Source organism: Chiloscyllium punctatum, chromosome 11, assembly GCF_047496795.1.
Source record: "Chiloscyllium punctatum isolate Juve2018m chromosome 11, sChiPun1.3, whole genome shotgun sequence".
NCBI classification, from domain to species: domain Eukaryota; kingdom Metazoa; phylum Chordata; class Chondrichthyes; order Orectolobiformes; family Hemiscylliidae; genus Chiloscyllium; species Chiloscyllium punctatum.
This window is the reverse complement of record NC_092749.1, coordinates 3,035,941-3,052,265: the sequence shown is the minus strand read 5'-3', so window position 1 is coordinate 3,052,265 and position 16,325 is coordinate 3,035,941. Positions and strand designations below refer to the sequence as shown.

At 50.0% G+C, this 16,325-nt stretch overlaps 2 protein-coding genes across 2 annotated transcripts in view; one reads left to right on the top strand and one right to left on the bottom strand.

Annotated features, from left to right (window-relative positions):
• Positions 1–3,718, top strand: part of LOC140482682 (E3 ubiquitin-protein ligase TRIM65-like) — a gene marked incomplete at its 5' end in the record, with an annotated part of 33,315 nt that extends 29,597 nt beyond the window's left edge. The window contains 1 exon segment of the mRNA XM_072580194.1: positions 41–3,718. Coding sequence (XP_072436295.1) covers positions 41–615 — 575 coding nt within the window.
• Positions 3,719–4,379: 661 nt separating this feature from the next.
• LOC140482681 (uncharacterized) lies at positions 4,380–12,555 on the bottom strand. Its single transcript, XM_072580192.1, is given in 5 exon segments — positions 4,380–4,752; positions 9,007–10,609; positions 10,611–10,898; positions 10,900–11,204; positions 12,181–12,555. Coding segments are annotated over 3 exon segments (2,157 nt in total). The 5' UTR covers positions 11,194–11,204; positions 12,181–12,555; the 3' UTR covers positions 4,380–4,752; positions 9,007–9,034.
• Between the last annotated feature and the right edge of the window lie 3,770 nt (positions 12,556–16,325).

The following is a 16,325-nucleotide window of genomic DNA, read 5'->3' as shown; positions in this document are numbered from 1 at the left end:
GCAGTTTCGGATGTACACTAACCTCTGTTGTTCGTTGCAGACTTCAGTGTGGTGACCTTTGACCCAAACACAGCATCTGATTGGCTGCTACTTTCAGATGACCTGCAACTTGTGACCAATAAGCATCCCAAGAACCAGAACCATCCCAAACACACAGACAGATTCACTCGGCAGCACCAAGTGCTGGGGAACCAGGAGTTTACATCTGGCGTCCATTACTGGGAGGTATCAGTGAGTGGGGGCTCCGTGCGTGTTGGCTTGGCTTATCGTCAAATCCACCGGACTGACCGTGGGTCTGCCTCCATCCTCGGAGGGAACGCGGTCTCCTGGTGCCTGGAGCTGGACCAGGGCAGTGGGGTGGCCTGGCACGATAACAGGAAAAGTGACCCCGTGCCTTCCCCGTACCAGTGTCTCGGCCTCCTCTTGGACTTTCCCAGTCAGACCTTGTCATTCTATGGAATCCGTGAGCAGGCGATCCTGCTCCTGCACCAGTTCCAGACTGGCTTCACCCAGGGCCTGCTGCCAGCTTTCTGGGTCAGCAGGAACGCCAAGATCCACATCAACAACAAGACCCAGAAACCAGCAAGACAGACTCCAATCGGAAACAGATTCTGATCCTGGGGATCCCAGTTTAACGATCATTCAAATCCTCAGGGTCCGGATCGGAAATAGATTCTTCTCTCTGATCAGAAACCTGATCACAACAAGTACTTTTCAGAGCATTAATCTGTTCAGTGGCATCTGACAGTGCTCAGAGTGAGGGAGAACGTAGATGGGAGGAGAGCTTTCCTGCCGAGTTACAGGGAGATGGACAGGAAGGGGAATGGGAGGGTGGGCAGGGGAAGAGGAGAGCCATGTTCCCCTCACTGAGGTTTCCTGGGTCCCTGACCTGAATGGGTGGCTGCCCTGTCTCTCTGCAGGAAATTCCACAAAAGGAGAACTTGGCTGAACCACAGAGAGAACGCAGTGGTTAGGCCCTGCCCACAGACCCAGCCACAAAGCGAGATCCGAGCAGATTGAAAAACAGGCAGCCCGTGTGTGAACGCTGGGCCTCAGTCTACCCCGTGAAGGGCTTAACCCTGCCCAGGAATTGATTATTGGTGCTGGTTGTGTTCACAAACACTCTTTGGAATCCACAGCAGTTCCAGACACAGAATAACACTAGCTGTTTAAAAATATCAATTCTCACTTCCCCTTAGCATCTTTCCACTTGCTCCTCATTTATTCAATTAAACCCTCTGATTTTGAACAGATTTCTGAAATCTCACCTACCTTCCCTGTTCTTCACTCTCCCGACCTGCTTCGAGCCAGTCTGTGACTTTCTCTCTCTCTCTCTCTCTCTGTGTCCCCAGGAGTGTCCCAGTTTATTTACAGCAGGCAGCTTCCAGGGATGGAGGAATGTTGGATCCCTGTCCCGGTCTCCTCACTGCCTTTCTACAATGAGGGATGAGAAGAGGGACAGTTGGCTTTCATTAGGCTCCACTATCCCTGGGCTCCCAAGGCCTTTTATGGTGCAGTGGTAGTGTCCCTGCCTGTGATCCAGGAGGCCCAGGTGCAGGTCCCACCTGTTCCAGAGGTGTGTAATAACATCCTTGAACAAGTTGGTGAGAAAATCGCTCTCCTTGTTTTCCCTCCTCAGCTGTTTGCTACCACCCTGTCCATGCTCCTCTTCATCTTATACCCCTTTGTCAGATTCCCCCCTTCAGCCATCTCTGTTCGAAAAAAAACAGCCCGAGCTTACCTGAGACTGGATAAAATGTTCCATCCCCGTGACCATCCTGGTGAAGCTCCTCTGCACCCCCTCCAGTACAATCCCATCCTTCCTGTAGAGTGGGGACCAGAACTGCACACAGTCCTCCATCTGGGGCCTGACCAATGTCCTGTCCAGCCCCAACAGCACCTCCCTGCTCTTACAGTCTGTGCCTCAACAGGTAAAGGTAAGTGTCCCATCTGCCTTTGTTACAACCCTAACACCTTGTCCTGCCTCCTTCAGGGATTTATGAACAAGTATCGCAAGATCCCTCTTTTCCTCTGAGCTTCCTAGTGTCTTTCCATTCATAGAATTCTTCCCTGTTAATTCTTCCAAAGTACACTGATTCACGTTTATCAGTTAATCTTCATCTGCCACTGATCTGCCCATCTGACAAATTCATCTAGATCCTCCTGTAACCTACAACATTCTTCCTTCCTGTTAACCTTTAGTGTCATCCATCAATGTTTCACCCTTCTCTCCATATTCTCATCCACATCATTAATGAATTGTACAAACACTAAGGGACCTGGCAGTGGTCCCTGTGCGACATCACAGCCCACCGGGCTCCAGGCACTGTTTAGTGCAATCACTATTACAAGGTGGGAACGTGGAAGGATGAAGTAGGAATTCCGTCACAGGGGTACGGTCCCACCGGGGTACGGTCCCACAGGGGTACGGTCCCACCTCAGTGAAGGCAGTCATGGGCTTACAGAGGGTTGGCAAATCAATGAGATAAAGTGGTAATATCTGATGATCACCTGCCCCTCACATTCTCTCACTCTCTGAAACCCAACAAATCCGGACTTTCCAAAACACAGGAAGGATTTTCTTACTGGAAGAGTTTCCCAGCTGCCTTCCTGGTATCTGGTGTGAGGAATTCTGTCCATCTGGTTGACGGGAGTCCCCCTTGCCCAGTCACTGGAGCAGCTTGTTCAGAACGCTATCCTCTGGGCTCTGACAGAGACAGCAGGCTCCTCACTTCAAACAGGTTTGACTCTCCGCAGTGGCAATGTCCATACCTCTAAACAAGGGGTTGCCCTGGGTCCATGTCCCACCTACTCCTCAGGTAAGGAATGACATCTCTGAGCAGGTGGTTAGAAGGTAGCTCGAGCAGCAGACTGACAGGAGGAGGAGGGGAATGAGAACAGACAACCTCAGGGAGGGGCAACAAGAAGAGCAGGGGCAGAAGGTTTGGGAAGGAATCGGAAGATTTTTTACCGACGTTGTAGGCTTTTGATCAAAGTTTGTGGTTGAGATTTGCAGAAGCTTTTCCAGCCAGACCTGAAATGGAGAGTCACTGGGCCTGTAAGGCATTCAGGCTGTTCAATGTTAAACACAAGACCAAACCACATAAGCAGAGTGTGTCTAAAGGACAGGACTCTGAGCAAGGGTTCACTTTAATCGAGTCACAACGGCAGATAACAGAAGCACAGAGCTGTTGGATCTGAGAGCATGAACTTAAGGAAACAATATGACCAAACCTTTAAAGCATCTATACACAGTCTAACGGCCGAACGTGTTAGGAATGCTTTGAGAGAGTGACCCAAATTGCTGCCTTTCTGAAATGTGTAGAAACCATAAACCAGTTTATCTCCTTTACCAGAAAACCCTTTAATATCATTGCAAGCTTTTTCAAAAATGACACTCGAAGTTTGTTTATTCGCTCACAGGATGTGGGCATCACTAGTTAGGCATTTATTGCCTGCCTGTAACCACCCAGAGGGCAGTTCAGTGTCACCCACATTGCTGTGGGTCTGGAGTCACGTGGAGGCCAGACTGGGTAAGATGGCAGTTTCTGACCCGAAAGAGCATCAGAGACCCAGATGGGGTTTTCTGGCAATCAATCAGCAACGGTTCCATGGTCACCATTAGACTGATAATTCCAGATTTTTATTGAATTCAAATTCCACGCTCTGCCATGAGTTCACAACCGAGCAATATTAATCCTTGGCCATCACCCCCCCCCCCCCCCCCCCCCCCCTCCCCGTGCCGTGCCCCCCCCTCCCCGTGCCGTGCCCCCCCCTCCCCGTGCCATGCCCCTAGGTTGTTTAAGTCACCTTTGGTCAGAGAGAGAGTAGGAGAGAATGCTGTGGGTATTACATTCACCATTAAATAAATCTCAGAATTACGATGATGCAAAAAATGGGTCTGGCCTATTTATGGTTTGATGGTATTTGCATTTATAACTTACTCTGGGAAGTTTATACAATCAGACATTGTCAAAGTAGTCTGCTGTGGTTTGAACAAAGAATTAGATGCTTCACTGGACAATTTTAACTCGGTCGGAGTTTTATAGGACAGGATATTGGTATCAATGAAACATCCAGCCGTCATCAGATTCAATTGTACCAGACAGATTATAACAGTAGACTGAGCATTGCCCTTTGATGTGAAGGGCAGTGCTTGTCACTGGCCACTCGGGTGATTTTCCTATCTTCCTGGTGGTGGAAATTGAATAAAGATTCGTGCACCTTGTGTCTCTCACTGTGTCTCACACCTACACACACACCATGGGTGCTGGGACAAATATAAGCACTACCGCAGTTAGGCGGGAGTGTGGGGGTTAAATATTAAAAAAACATGAGTGTTAGCACGCGGTGTCCACAAAAAAAAGAATATAACGGTAGACTGTAACACAGATTATAATGGTGTGCTGTAACAGATTGTATCACGTGTACTGTTTTATCCAGACTTTTGAAATATATTAATGCTGAATTTTAGCTTGGAATGTTTCATTAATTCTTGTAAATTCTCCTTTCTGACCAATCAGATAAGCTGTCAGAGTTGAAGGGTGGATCAGGTTGGCTAAGGGGCTGTTCTAGCTGGGATAGTCTCTGTGCTCTCTCTCACAGAGGAAGGTTACAGCTCAATAATAAAGCTCCAAATCCCAGCACTCTGCAGCAGATGGAGATAACCAAACAAATGCATTGCTGCTTCCAGAAATGGTGCACTCGGAGCTCCACACCTTTCAGCACTGACTCCAAACACTTCTTCCAAACCTGCTGTGAAAACAGTTACATTCTCTTAGAATTTATCACAACAACAGAGAAGTAAATCCACCCAGTCATACAGTAAACTGGGCCATTTCTCCACACCCCACCCTGTGCCTCCCCATCCCATGTCCCTCCTCAGTCCCACATCCCTCCCCAGTCCCATGTCCCTCCTCAGTCCCGAGCTAACCAAAGACTCCGAGGAAGAGCAACAGACTCAGCCCAGAGTCTCCATCTGAAAACAAGAAAAGGTTGGAGGTCACAGCAGTCACATGACCCCAGGTTATAGTCCAACGGTTTATTTGAAATCACAAGCTTTTGGAGCACTGCCCCTTCATCAAGGGAAGCACAAAGGCACAGAATATAAAGGCAGAGAGTTCAAAATATCCTACAAATGGTGTGAATGGAGTGAGGATAGACTGAATAACAGGTCTCACACCATTTGTGGGATATTTTGAACTCCCTGCCTATAAATCCGGTGCCTGTGTGCTTCCCTTGGTGAAGGAGCAGCGCTCCGATAGCTTGTGATTTAATGTGAATTCTGACCTTGCCCAGCCCAGTCCAACACCCCTTGTGTGTGGACGGGAATAGGGAACGCAGGGAGGAGGAGCTGACTGACTGCAGCCCCGTGGGGCAGGGAGCCATCTCTGGGAGCACAGAAGAGAAGTGTTGTTGTAATTAGGGATAGTACAGTCAGAGGCATAGACACTGTTTGCTGTGACCAGGACCGAAAGGCCCAAAGGTTGTGTTGCCTGCCTGGTGCTCAGGTTTGAGATATCGCCTCTGGACTACAGAGGAACGTGGATGGGGGCGGGGGGAGTGATCCAGTGGCTGTGGTCTATCTGGGTACCAATAACACTAATAAAGCTGGGGCAGAGGTTCTGCTAAGGGAGTGTGAACAACGAGGAGCTCAATTAAAAAGCAGAACCAAAAAAAGATAATAATCTCTGGATTATGACCTGAGCCACGAGCTAATTGGCACTGGGTCAATAAGATTAAATCAGGGAAATGTATGGGAGAAAAGGGTTTGAATTCAAGGGACATTGGCACCAGTACTGGGGAAGAGGGAGCTGGTCCAATGGGACAGTCTTCATCTGAACCGTGTTGGGAATAGGGTCTTCACGAGTTGTGTTACTCGGGTTGTAGGCGGGACTTTAAACTAAATGGGTGAGGGTGGGGGAGGGGTCAGTTCTCAGGGAAATGAGAAAACCCGAATTAAAGGAGTAGATAAGAGTTCAGAACTCAGGAGAGGTTATTCAAATCTCCAGCACAGACACAACTAGGAGAGCATGTTTGGAAAGGGTTAGCAATCAGACTTCAAACACACTGGACAAACCAATGACAGTGAGAACAGGGACAGATAATACAGGACTGAAGGGATGACATCTGAATGCAGGCAGTGTAAGGAATAAGGTAAATGAGCTTGGGGCACAGATCGAAATTGGCAGGAATGACAGGGTGGGCATCACGGAGACATGGCTGCAAGGGGATCAGGATTGGGAGCTGAATATTCAAGGACATACATCCCATCGAAAAGATAACCAGGTGGGCAGAGGGGGGTGGGGTTGCTTTATTAATAAGAAATGAAACTCAATTAATAGTAAGAAACTATGCCAGGAGAGATGGTGTGGAATCTGTGTGGGGAGCATTGAGGAACTACAAAGGTGAACACCCCATAACTGGAGTTATGGACAGGTCTCCAAACAGTGATCAGGAGCAAGGGTGCAAGATACACCAGGAGATAGAAAAGATGTGCAGGAAAAGCAAAGTTACAGTGATCCCAGGGGTTTCAATATACAGGGGGACTGGGAAAAACAGGCTGGTCGTGGATTGCAAGAAAAGGAATGTGTGGAATGTCTGTGAGACGGCTTTTTGGAGCAGCTTGTGGTGGAGCCCACTAGGGACCAGGCAATACTGGGTTTAGTGTTGTACGATGAGACCGGCTTGGAAAGGCAGGATAAAGTGAAGGAAACTTTAGGAGGCAGTGATCATAATATGATGGGATTTACTCTGCAGTTCGAGAGGGAGAAGATACAACTGGAGGTAATGGTATTACAGTTGAATAAAGGCAACTACAGAGGCATGAGGGTGGAGCTGGGGAGAATTGACTGGGAGAGGAGCCCAGCAGGAAAGACAGTGGGACAGCAATGGCAGGAGTTTCTGGGAGGAATTCAGGAGACACAGCAGAGAGAGATTCATCCTGAGGGAAAAGGAAACATGGTCCAGGGAGGGTGAAGCAACCATGGCTGACCAGGGAAGTCAGGGATAGGATCAAAGCAAAAGAGAAAACATCTAATGTAGTGAAGGGCAGTGTGAAACCGGAGGATTGGGAAGCTCACAAAGATCAACAGAGGGAAACAAGAAATGAAATAAGCAGGGGAATGATTAAATAGGAGGGTAAGCTCGCCAGTAATATAAAGGAAGACTAGAAGAGTTTCCTTAGATATATAAAGGGCAAAAGTGAGGCAAAAGTGGACATTGGGCTGCTGGAAAATGATGCTGGAGAGATAGTAGTGGGGAACAAGGCAATGGCTGAGGAGCTGAATAATTATTTTGCTTCAGTGTTCGTGATGGAAGATACAAGTAATATCCCAAAAATTCAAGACAGTGAGGGGCCAACATACCGAGAAGAAGGTGCCAGAAAAATTGAATGCCCTGAAGGTGGATAAATCACCTGGACCAGATGAACTACACCCCAGAGTTCTAAGGGTGATAGCTGAAGAGATAGGGGAGGCGTTAGTGGTGATCTTTCAGGAATCACTAGAATCAGGGAGAGTCCCTGAGGTCTGGAAAATTGCTACCATGACACCCCTGTTTAGAAAGGTAGTAAGGCAAGAGTCTGAACATTACAGACTGATTAACCAAACCTTGGTCATGGGTAAGACCCTGGAATCTATTGTGAAGGATGAGATTTCTGAATACTTGGTAAAATAGGGCAAAGTCAGCATGGCTTCGTCAAGGGGAAGTCATGCCTGACAAGTCTGCCACAATTCTTTGAGGAAATAACAACCGGGTTAGACTAAGGAGAGCCAATAGATGTTATCGACCTGGACTTCAAGAAGTCCTTGGACAAGATGCTGCACAGGAGGCTACTGAGTAAGATAAGGACCCATGGTGTCAGAGGCAATGTGCTAGCATGGATAGAAACTTGGCTGCCTGGCAGAAAGCACAGAATGGAAATAAAAGGGTCTTTCTCAGGATGGTAGACGGTTACAAGTGTCGTCCCGCAACACTCAGTGTCGGAACCACAACTTTTCACTTTATACATTAATGATCTTCATGAAGGAACTGCGGGCATTCTGACTAAGTTTACAAAGGTAGTTAGAGGGACAGGGAGTTGGAGGGGCGGGGAGGTTGCAGAAGGATTTGGAGAGGGTAGGAGAGTGAGAAAAGAAGTGGCAGATAGAGTACAATGTGGGAAAGTGTGAGGTCATACACCTTGGTGGGAAGAAGAGAGGCATGGGCTATTTTCTAAATGAGGAAAAAATTCAGAAGTCTGAAGTATAAAGACACTTGGGAGTTCTAGTCCAGGATTCTCTCAAGGTAAACTTGCAGGTTGAGTCAGTCGTTAGGGACAAATGCAATGATGGCACTTATTTTGAGAGGACTTGAATATAAAAGCAGGGATTAACGTCTGAGGCTCTATAAGGCTCTGGTCAGACAATATTTGGAGTATTGTGCACAGTTTTGGGCCCCATATCTCAGGAAGGATGAACTGACCCTGCAGTGTATTCAGAGGAAGCTCACAAAAATGATCCCAGGAATTAAACACTTAACAATATGAGGAACGTTCGAGGGCTCTGGGTTTATACTCGATGCACTTTAGATGATGAGGAGGAATCTAAATGAAACATACAGAATACTGAATGGCCTGGACAGAGTAGATGTTGGGAAGATGTTTCCATTGGTAGAAGAGACTAGGACCTGAGGGCACAGCCTTAGGGTAAAGGGAAGACCTTTTAGAATGGAGGTAAGGAAAATCTTCTTCAGCCAGAGAGCAGTGAATCTATGGAATTTATTGCCACAAAAGGCTGTGGAGGCCAGGTCATTGAGTATATTTAAGACTGAGATAGATAGGTTTTTGAGTATTTCGAGGATCAAATGTTACGGGGAGAAAGTGTGAGAATGGGGTTGACAAACTTATCAGCCGTGATTGGATGGTGGGCTTGATGGGCTGAATGGCCTAATTTCTGCTCCTCTGTCTAATTGTGTTATCTGCAGTAATTCGTTCCTCCAGCAGCACAGACAGAGTTGCCCACTCACCTTTGCCACTGGAGCTTCCCTTCCTGCATCAGGCCCATTGACCATCTTCCTCTTCCTCTGCAATCTCCCTGAAGATGGATGGGTTTTCCTGGTTCAGGGAACTCTCGATTGCCTGCAGCTCCAGCTCTGAGGGAGGAGGCAGCACTGCCTTCAGCCCAGAGTCAATGGCCTCAATCCGCTGCTGGATCTGAACCTCAAACTGCTCCTTGTTGCTCAGAACCCGCTCCATAATCATCTGGCGGGCCTCAGCACAGCCTCGCTGAAGCAGCTGCCGTTCACTCTGGAATTCCGCATCCTCAGGGTCCAGGGTGATCAGCCGGCCCAGACTGGTCACTCGGTCCATCAGGTACTTGCTAGAAATCTCCACGTAGGTTCTGGCGATCATATTGACCAGGTGGGAGATGTTGGTTGCCTGAAATGCTTGCACATAAATTAAGTCTCGGACGTGTTGGTGCTGGCTGTACCCCTTGATTGCTTGGATCTCTTCACTGTCTGTGACGAATTTTCTCAGGGATTTGGTGAGGCAAATGTGGATCAAGTTGGAAACCATTTCAAAGAAGCGAATCATCTTGGTCCACTGCTCTCTCACCCTGCCCAAGGCATCCAGACCCTGGGTCAACATCTTCAGTGTCACGTCAAAGTCAACTTTGGTCACCTGACATTTCCTCATCATGACTAGGATCTCATCCAGCTCCTTGTTGCTCTGCTTCATTGCTTCAAAGCTCCTCTCGTACTCTGCCCGGGTGCTATCCAAATGTGCCTTGGCATTCTCGATCTTTATCCGGGCCTGGGTCACCACTGTGTGCACCATGCTTTGGTCCTCAGGCTGCTGCTCACCCGCTGCCCTGGACAGGTTCGGGGCAGTCTGAGGGAGTACCGTCGGGTTTTGGGCCACACAGCCTGCACTGAACTTGACCACTTTCCCATAGAGCTCCCCGATCCTGCCAGCCACCTTCTCCATCTGCTCTTCAGTCGGATTCTCACACTGTCCAACCTCCTCCAGCTTCTGGCAGATCGCGATGCCCTTCCTGCACAGAGTCAAGGCTGCTTCCTTGGGGTTGCAGTCCTCCTCCAGATTGATCTCGGTTTTAATCTGCTGGAACATGCGCCTGGAGATGTTCACACTGCCCGTCATCTGATCCAGGAGTTTATCCAGACTCAGTTTAGCATCAGCTGACAGCAAGTCCTGGAGTTTGACAGTGGCAATCAGCAGCTCACTGGACTTTGAGAGCACATTGCTGGCAGCGACTGGGTCCACCTCAGCTTGCTGGCTGCAGGCTTCGGCTTGCCCCTTGTTCCTAACCTTATCGGCAATGACGTTGCCAACATTTGCCAAGGTCTCCACCACCGTGGTAGACAGGCTGACCGGATCTGCAGTCACCATCGACATGAAGCCACTCACCAGGTTACTGACCAGATTGATCGAATTCTCCACTGCAAACATGCCAACAACCCCCCACTCACTGGGAGCAGACTCCACTGCCCTCTTGTAGGCATCATGAGCCTCTTCGACCTGTTTGTTCATCCTGGTGAAATACTCATATGCCTGCCTCTTCTCTTTCTCTGCAGTGGTCTTCCGAAGGTTGGCATCCTCCAGGGAACGCCCGCACCACCTTGGATTCCTCCTCATACATCCCCTTGGCACCAGTACAGGCCTCCAGCAATTCATGGATCAGGTCAGTAATGGAGGAGAAGCTTCTCTCTACCTCCTGGGCTAGGCCAAGACAATCATCCGCAACAGCTTTGATGCTGCCCAACTGCAGAGGGAGCAGTCTCTCCAGACTCTGCTGCTCACCTTGCATTAGGGTCTTCACTGCACTCTTCAGGTGGGTCGGAACACTCTGGGAGTGCAGCCGAATCTGGTCCATGTTTTTATGAGCCAAGTTAAAACCATTTCCAGCCCTGGTTACTGACCTGCATCAAGCAGGCTCGGAATGATTCGGGGTATTTGATGTGTTGATATTGTCTGTCTGGGCTGTGCTTGTTTACAGGGAAGTCAGTGGTGGAAGAGATGATGATTAATTCCCCGAGGATTGCAATTGACATTGGAGCCGGCATCAGGAACTCCTCCCAGTTCGCATAGGGTTGCATCATGAGCAGATTATCCCTCTTCACTTCCTCCACCTTGCTGTGTTTCAGGAAGGCGCTGTTAATACTTGCTAAAAGATTCCCATCTTTCTTGGCCATGGTGACTGCTGCTGGTGTTTGGGGGATGGGGGGGGGGGGGATGGAGAAACAGACAGACAAAGAGAGACACAGAGAGAGAGAGAGAGAGAGAGAGAGAGAGAGAGAGAGAGAGAGCGCTGTTACAATCCTGACAATGGACCAGCTGTTATTCATTTCGACTTGCTCACACTAACAGGTTGCTCACAAATACTTCCCACTGCACAAAACCCCAACACTGTGTGCACAGTATGATCCCACAGGCAACAACTCCTCAATCAGGACCCGCAGGCTGTCCTCCCCAGGTCAGCAGCCTTGCAATGACCCCCACACCTGAGGTCAGCTGCCTGGAGATAGCTCCCAACCTCCCAACCTCCCCCCACCCCAGATCTGGAGCTGCCAGACTGACTGCCGACTGTGGATCAGGTTTGATTAGGAAACACTCCACACTCAAAGGGAAGGAGATGTTTGAAATGCTCTTCCACACACAGCGGTGAATGCAGAATCAGTTATTGTTATTTTTAAACCTGGGACAGATCATTTTTGTTCAGCAAAGAGATTAAGGGGTACGGGCCAAAGGCAGGTTTATGGGGTTCAGCTACAGGTCAGCCATGATCTTATTGAATGGCAGAACAGGCTCGACGGGCTGAATGGCCTCCTCCTGTTCCTATGTCCTACACCTGGAGCACACTCTCAATGAATTGGGGATCTCCCTCTCACTGAGAAAGTGTTCACTTCACAAAAGGAAGTGAAAAACAGCCACATCTGGTATATGATCCCAGTTAGGATGATCACTGGAGCTTAGCTTAAGGAACAGTGTTTGTGTCACTGGCTGGGCCAGGCACTACTGTCCTTCCTGACTGTGAGAAGGCAGTGCCTGCTGCTCTCTGAGCCATTTCACAGGTGGCTCCCAGTCAGCTCAGCTACACCAGCTGAGAACTTGAACTTTCATCCACTTTTGTGAACTTGTGTTTTTAATGTCACGTACAGAGCTTGGACTTTTATTCTAACCTTATTTCCTCAATTCATATTCCCCAGCTCCCAGAAGGGGGATCTGAATTCCTGACTCGATAGGTCCTGGTCTCGGGGTCAGTAAAAACACTCGTTTCCCTGTACTGCATAAAGATCATTCACAGAAACTAGATCATTCACAATATTCCAGGGTCCAGTCAGCTTCTGCAAGATTGTCAGCTTCTGTCAGGCCCAGTGCTACAATGCTTCCACTGGTTAGGAATCCTGACCTCCAATGGTTACCGTATCCCTGTCGATCACACTATCCCAGTCGGATACACTGTGTCCCTGTCGATCACACTATCCCAGTCGGATACACTGTGTCCCTGTCGGTGACACTATCTCCCAGTCAGTAACACTGTCTCCCTGTCGGTTACACTGTATCCCTGATGGAGGGTGTGGCTACCTCTCCATCTCTCTCTCTCTCTCTCTCTCCCCTCCCTCTCCCTCACCCTCACTCACTCCCTCCCTCCCCCCCTTTCCCTTCCCCTCTCCCCTCTCTCTCTCTCTCCCCCCCTCTCCCTCTCCCCCTCTCCCTCCCTCCCCTCTCCCCTCTCCCCTCTCCTCTCCCTCCTCCCTCCTCCCTCCCCCTCTCCTCTCCCTCTCTCCCTCTCTCCCCCTCTCCCTCCTCCCTCCCCCCCTCTCCCTCTCCCTCTCCCCTCTCCCCTCTCCTACCCCGGGCTCCTGCTCCCTCCCTGCGGCTCTCCCGCTGCTCCAGGGGCTGGGTTCCAGTTGGTGGACCCCGGGGCCAGACTCCCGGCGGGTGATCCAGGGACCGAGATCAATGGTAGCGCACCGTCTACCCGCTGACAGCCAATCAGCAGCGCCGCTGTTTCCGGGATGATTTCATTGGACCTTTACTTCCGGGTTAGTGGGAATAAACCAATCACGGTTAAGGAGATGGACAGTCGATGTTCTGATTGGTCGGTGGAATGGGCGGGGCCTCAGTCTATGATTTGGGATTTGATCGGATCCTGTGGGAAGGAGAATCTGTCCGGGATCAGGCTGGGGTCTGTCTGGGGTCAGGCTGGGATCAGGCTGGGGTCTGTCCGGGATCAGGCTGGGGTCTGTCCGGGATCAGGCTGGGGTCTGTCTGGGGTCAGGCTGGGATCAGGCTGGGGTCTGTCCGGGATCAGGCTGGGGTCTGTCCGGGATCAGGCTGGGGTCTGTCCGGGGTCAGGCTGGGGTCAGGCTGGGATCAGGCTGGGGTCTGGCTGGGGTCAGGCTGGGATCAGGCTGGGGTCAGGCTGGGATCAGGCTGGGATCTGTCTGGGGTCAGGCTGGGATCAGGCTGGGGTCTGGCTGGGGTCAGGCTGGGGTCTGGCTGGGATCAGGCTGGGGTCTGGCTGGGGTCAGGCTGGGATCTGGCTGGGGTCAGGCTGGGATCAGGCTGGGGTCTGTCTGGGGTCAGGCTGGGATCAGGCTGGGGTCTGTCTGGGGTCAGGCTGGGGTCTGCCTGGGATCTGTCTGGGGTCAGGCTGGGGTCTGCCTGGGGTCAGGCTGGGGTCTGCCTGGGATCTGGCTGGGGTCTGTCTGGGGTCTGGCTGGGGTCTGTCTGGGGTCAGGCTGGGGTCTGTCTGGGGTCTGTCTGGGGTCTGTCTGGGACCTGTCTGGGATCTGTCTGGGGTCTGCCTGGGATCTGTCTGGGGTAGGCTGGGGTCTGTCTGGGGTCTGGCTGGGGTCTGCCTGGGATCTGTCTGGGATTAGATTAGATTAGATTACTTACAGTGTGGAAACAGGCCCTTCGGCCCAACAAGTCCACACCGACCCGCCGAAGCGCAACCCACCCATACCCCTACATCTACCCCTTACCTAACACTATGGGCAATCTACCATGGCCAATTCACCTGACCTGCACATCTTTGGACTGTGGGAGGAAACCGGAGCACCCGGAGGAAACCCACGCAGACACGGGGAGAACGTGCAAACTCCACACAGTCAGTCGCCTGAGTCGGGAACTGAACCCGGGTCTCTGGCGCTGTGAGGCAGCAGTGCTAACCACTGTGCCACCGTGCCACCCAAAATCTGCCTGGGGTCTGGCTGAGGTCTGCCTGGGATCTGCCTGGGGTCAGGCTGGGGTCAGGCTGGGATCTGTCTGGGGTCAGGCTGGGATCAGGCTGGGATCTGCCTGGGGTCAGGCTGGGGTCAGGCTGGGGTCTGCCTGGGGTCTGTCTGGGGTCAGGCTGGGATCTATCTGGGGTCAGGCTGGGATCTGCCTGGGGTCAGGCTGGGATCTGCCTGGGGTCAGGCTGGGATCAGGCTGGGATCTGTCTGGGATCTGCCTGGGGTCTGGCTGGGATCTGTCTGGGATCTGCCTGGGGTCTGGCTGGGATCAGGCTGGGATCTGCCTGGGATCTGCCGGGGGTCTGGCTGGGATCAGGCTGGGATCTGCCTGGGATCTGCCGGGGATCTGGCTGGGATCAGGCTGGGATCTGTCTGGGATCTGCCTGGGATTTTCCTGGGATCTGCCTGGGATCTGCCTGGGATCTGGTGAAATTCTATAAACAAGGAGCATCCAAACAATGAATAGGAATAAGCCACTCGGCCCTTCGAGCCTATTCCGCCATTAAATAAAAACACAGCGGATCTGATTTCCTGCAGATTTCCAATATTTCTGATATTTTCTCATTCCCTTTGTATCCAAGAATCTATGTCTTTTTTAACACATTTAAAGATTCTGCATCCACTACCTTTTGAGGAAGGGAATTCCAAAAATCTCCCAACCCTCTGCACAGAATAAAAATGTTCCCTCATCTCTGTTTTGAAAGGGCAGCTCCTTATTTTTGAAGAATGGTCCAATGAGGAGGAGGCAGTGAAGAGTGTTCACTGGAGAGGATTATGGGGACAGTGTAGGTTAATGGCTGTGACAAAGGGGAAAGGGATCCAGATCACAGGGTCAAGCTGAGCATGTCCAGGGAACAGGGAGATTGGAGAGACGGAGGTGGAATGATCAGAGGAGATGATACCTGGTGAAGGAGCTTTCTCTCAGTTCATTAGCCTTCCTCTGGATTCTTCAAGTCCATTTCCATGTTCGCCATTAATTTATGAAACAAAATCAATGTCCCTGATATATTCCCTCCTAACGTAGTCTACCACATTTCCAAGGACTATGTCCTTTCATTGACCTGGACACCTACAAGTGTTGGAAATTCTCCTGAACACCATCTCGGAGCTCAAAGGCCTCTCTACCCTTTACACAATACAATCCCAGTCTGTTAAGGTGCTCCATTGGAACTACCCTATCATTCTCATTCCTCTTGGTAATCTTGTAAATCTGTTTTTCTAGATCCTTCTTACTAGATGGTGATCTATAGGCTACACCAAGCAATATCATTGGACCATTTTGTTCCTTAGCTCCACTCAAATCAACAGTGCCTTGCTGAAACTTTCTCTTTTGCAGTAATACACAATGTTCTCTTCCATTAAAACAATAAATACCATTAAACAATATTTCCTCAACATCTTGGATCCAACACCATTCAAACTCCAATCCCACTTTACATCACTGCTTCATATTTCCACAAAGCAGTTGGCATCTACAGCTCAAGTTGCGTTCACCACACGTCATGCATTCACACAAATGTACTTTAAGCTAAAGTTAGACTTTCCTACTCTCCCTTCAATGTTGAATCAACTGATACCTGACTATTTGCTGCTTCAGTTCTCTCAGACTGAGCCAAAGTGATTTACACTTTGGTGTTGCACTCCAGTATTGAACAATCTGTTACAATCCTGCTCAGAAACATTCATAAAATAGAATTTAGTATCGAATCTCCTTTATTGTCATGTATACTCCCATCACAAGAGTTACAGTGAATTGCTTTTGTAATGTCTCCCTCTTGTGGCACCATCTCAGGTACAAATCTCAGACACAAAACAGGAATGAAAAGGAGTTGCATTACTAAAAGCGATTAAAATAAAAGTTAGAAATAAGACATTGTTAAAGGGTTGACATAGCCAGGTTTAAAAAAAATCAGATAAACATTACATTGCAGTAGCTCAGCACAGCGTTCCCACACACAGTCTGACCGCCCTCACCAGGGACACCAGTCTAACAACCGACCCTGCTCCGCACCAAGCCTTTAGTTCACTCCGCACGGGCACCCATTGGCTCCACCCCAGCACCCAGGACTGCTTCCCCACTC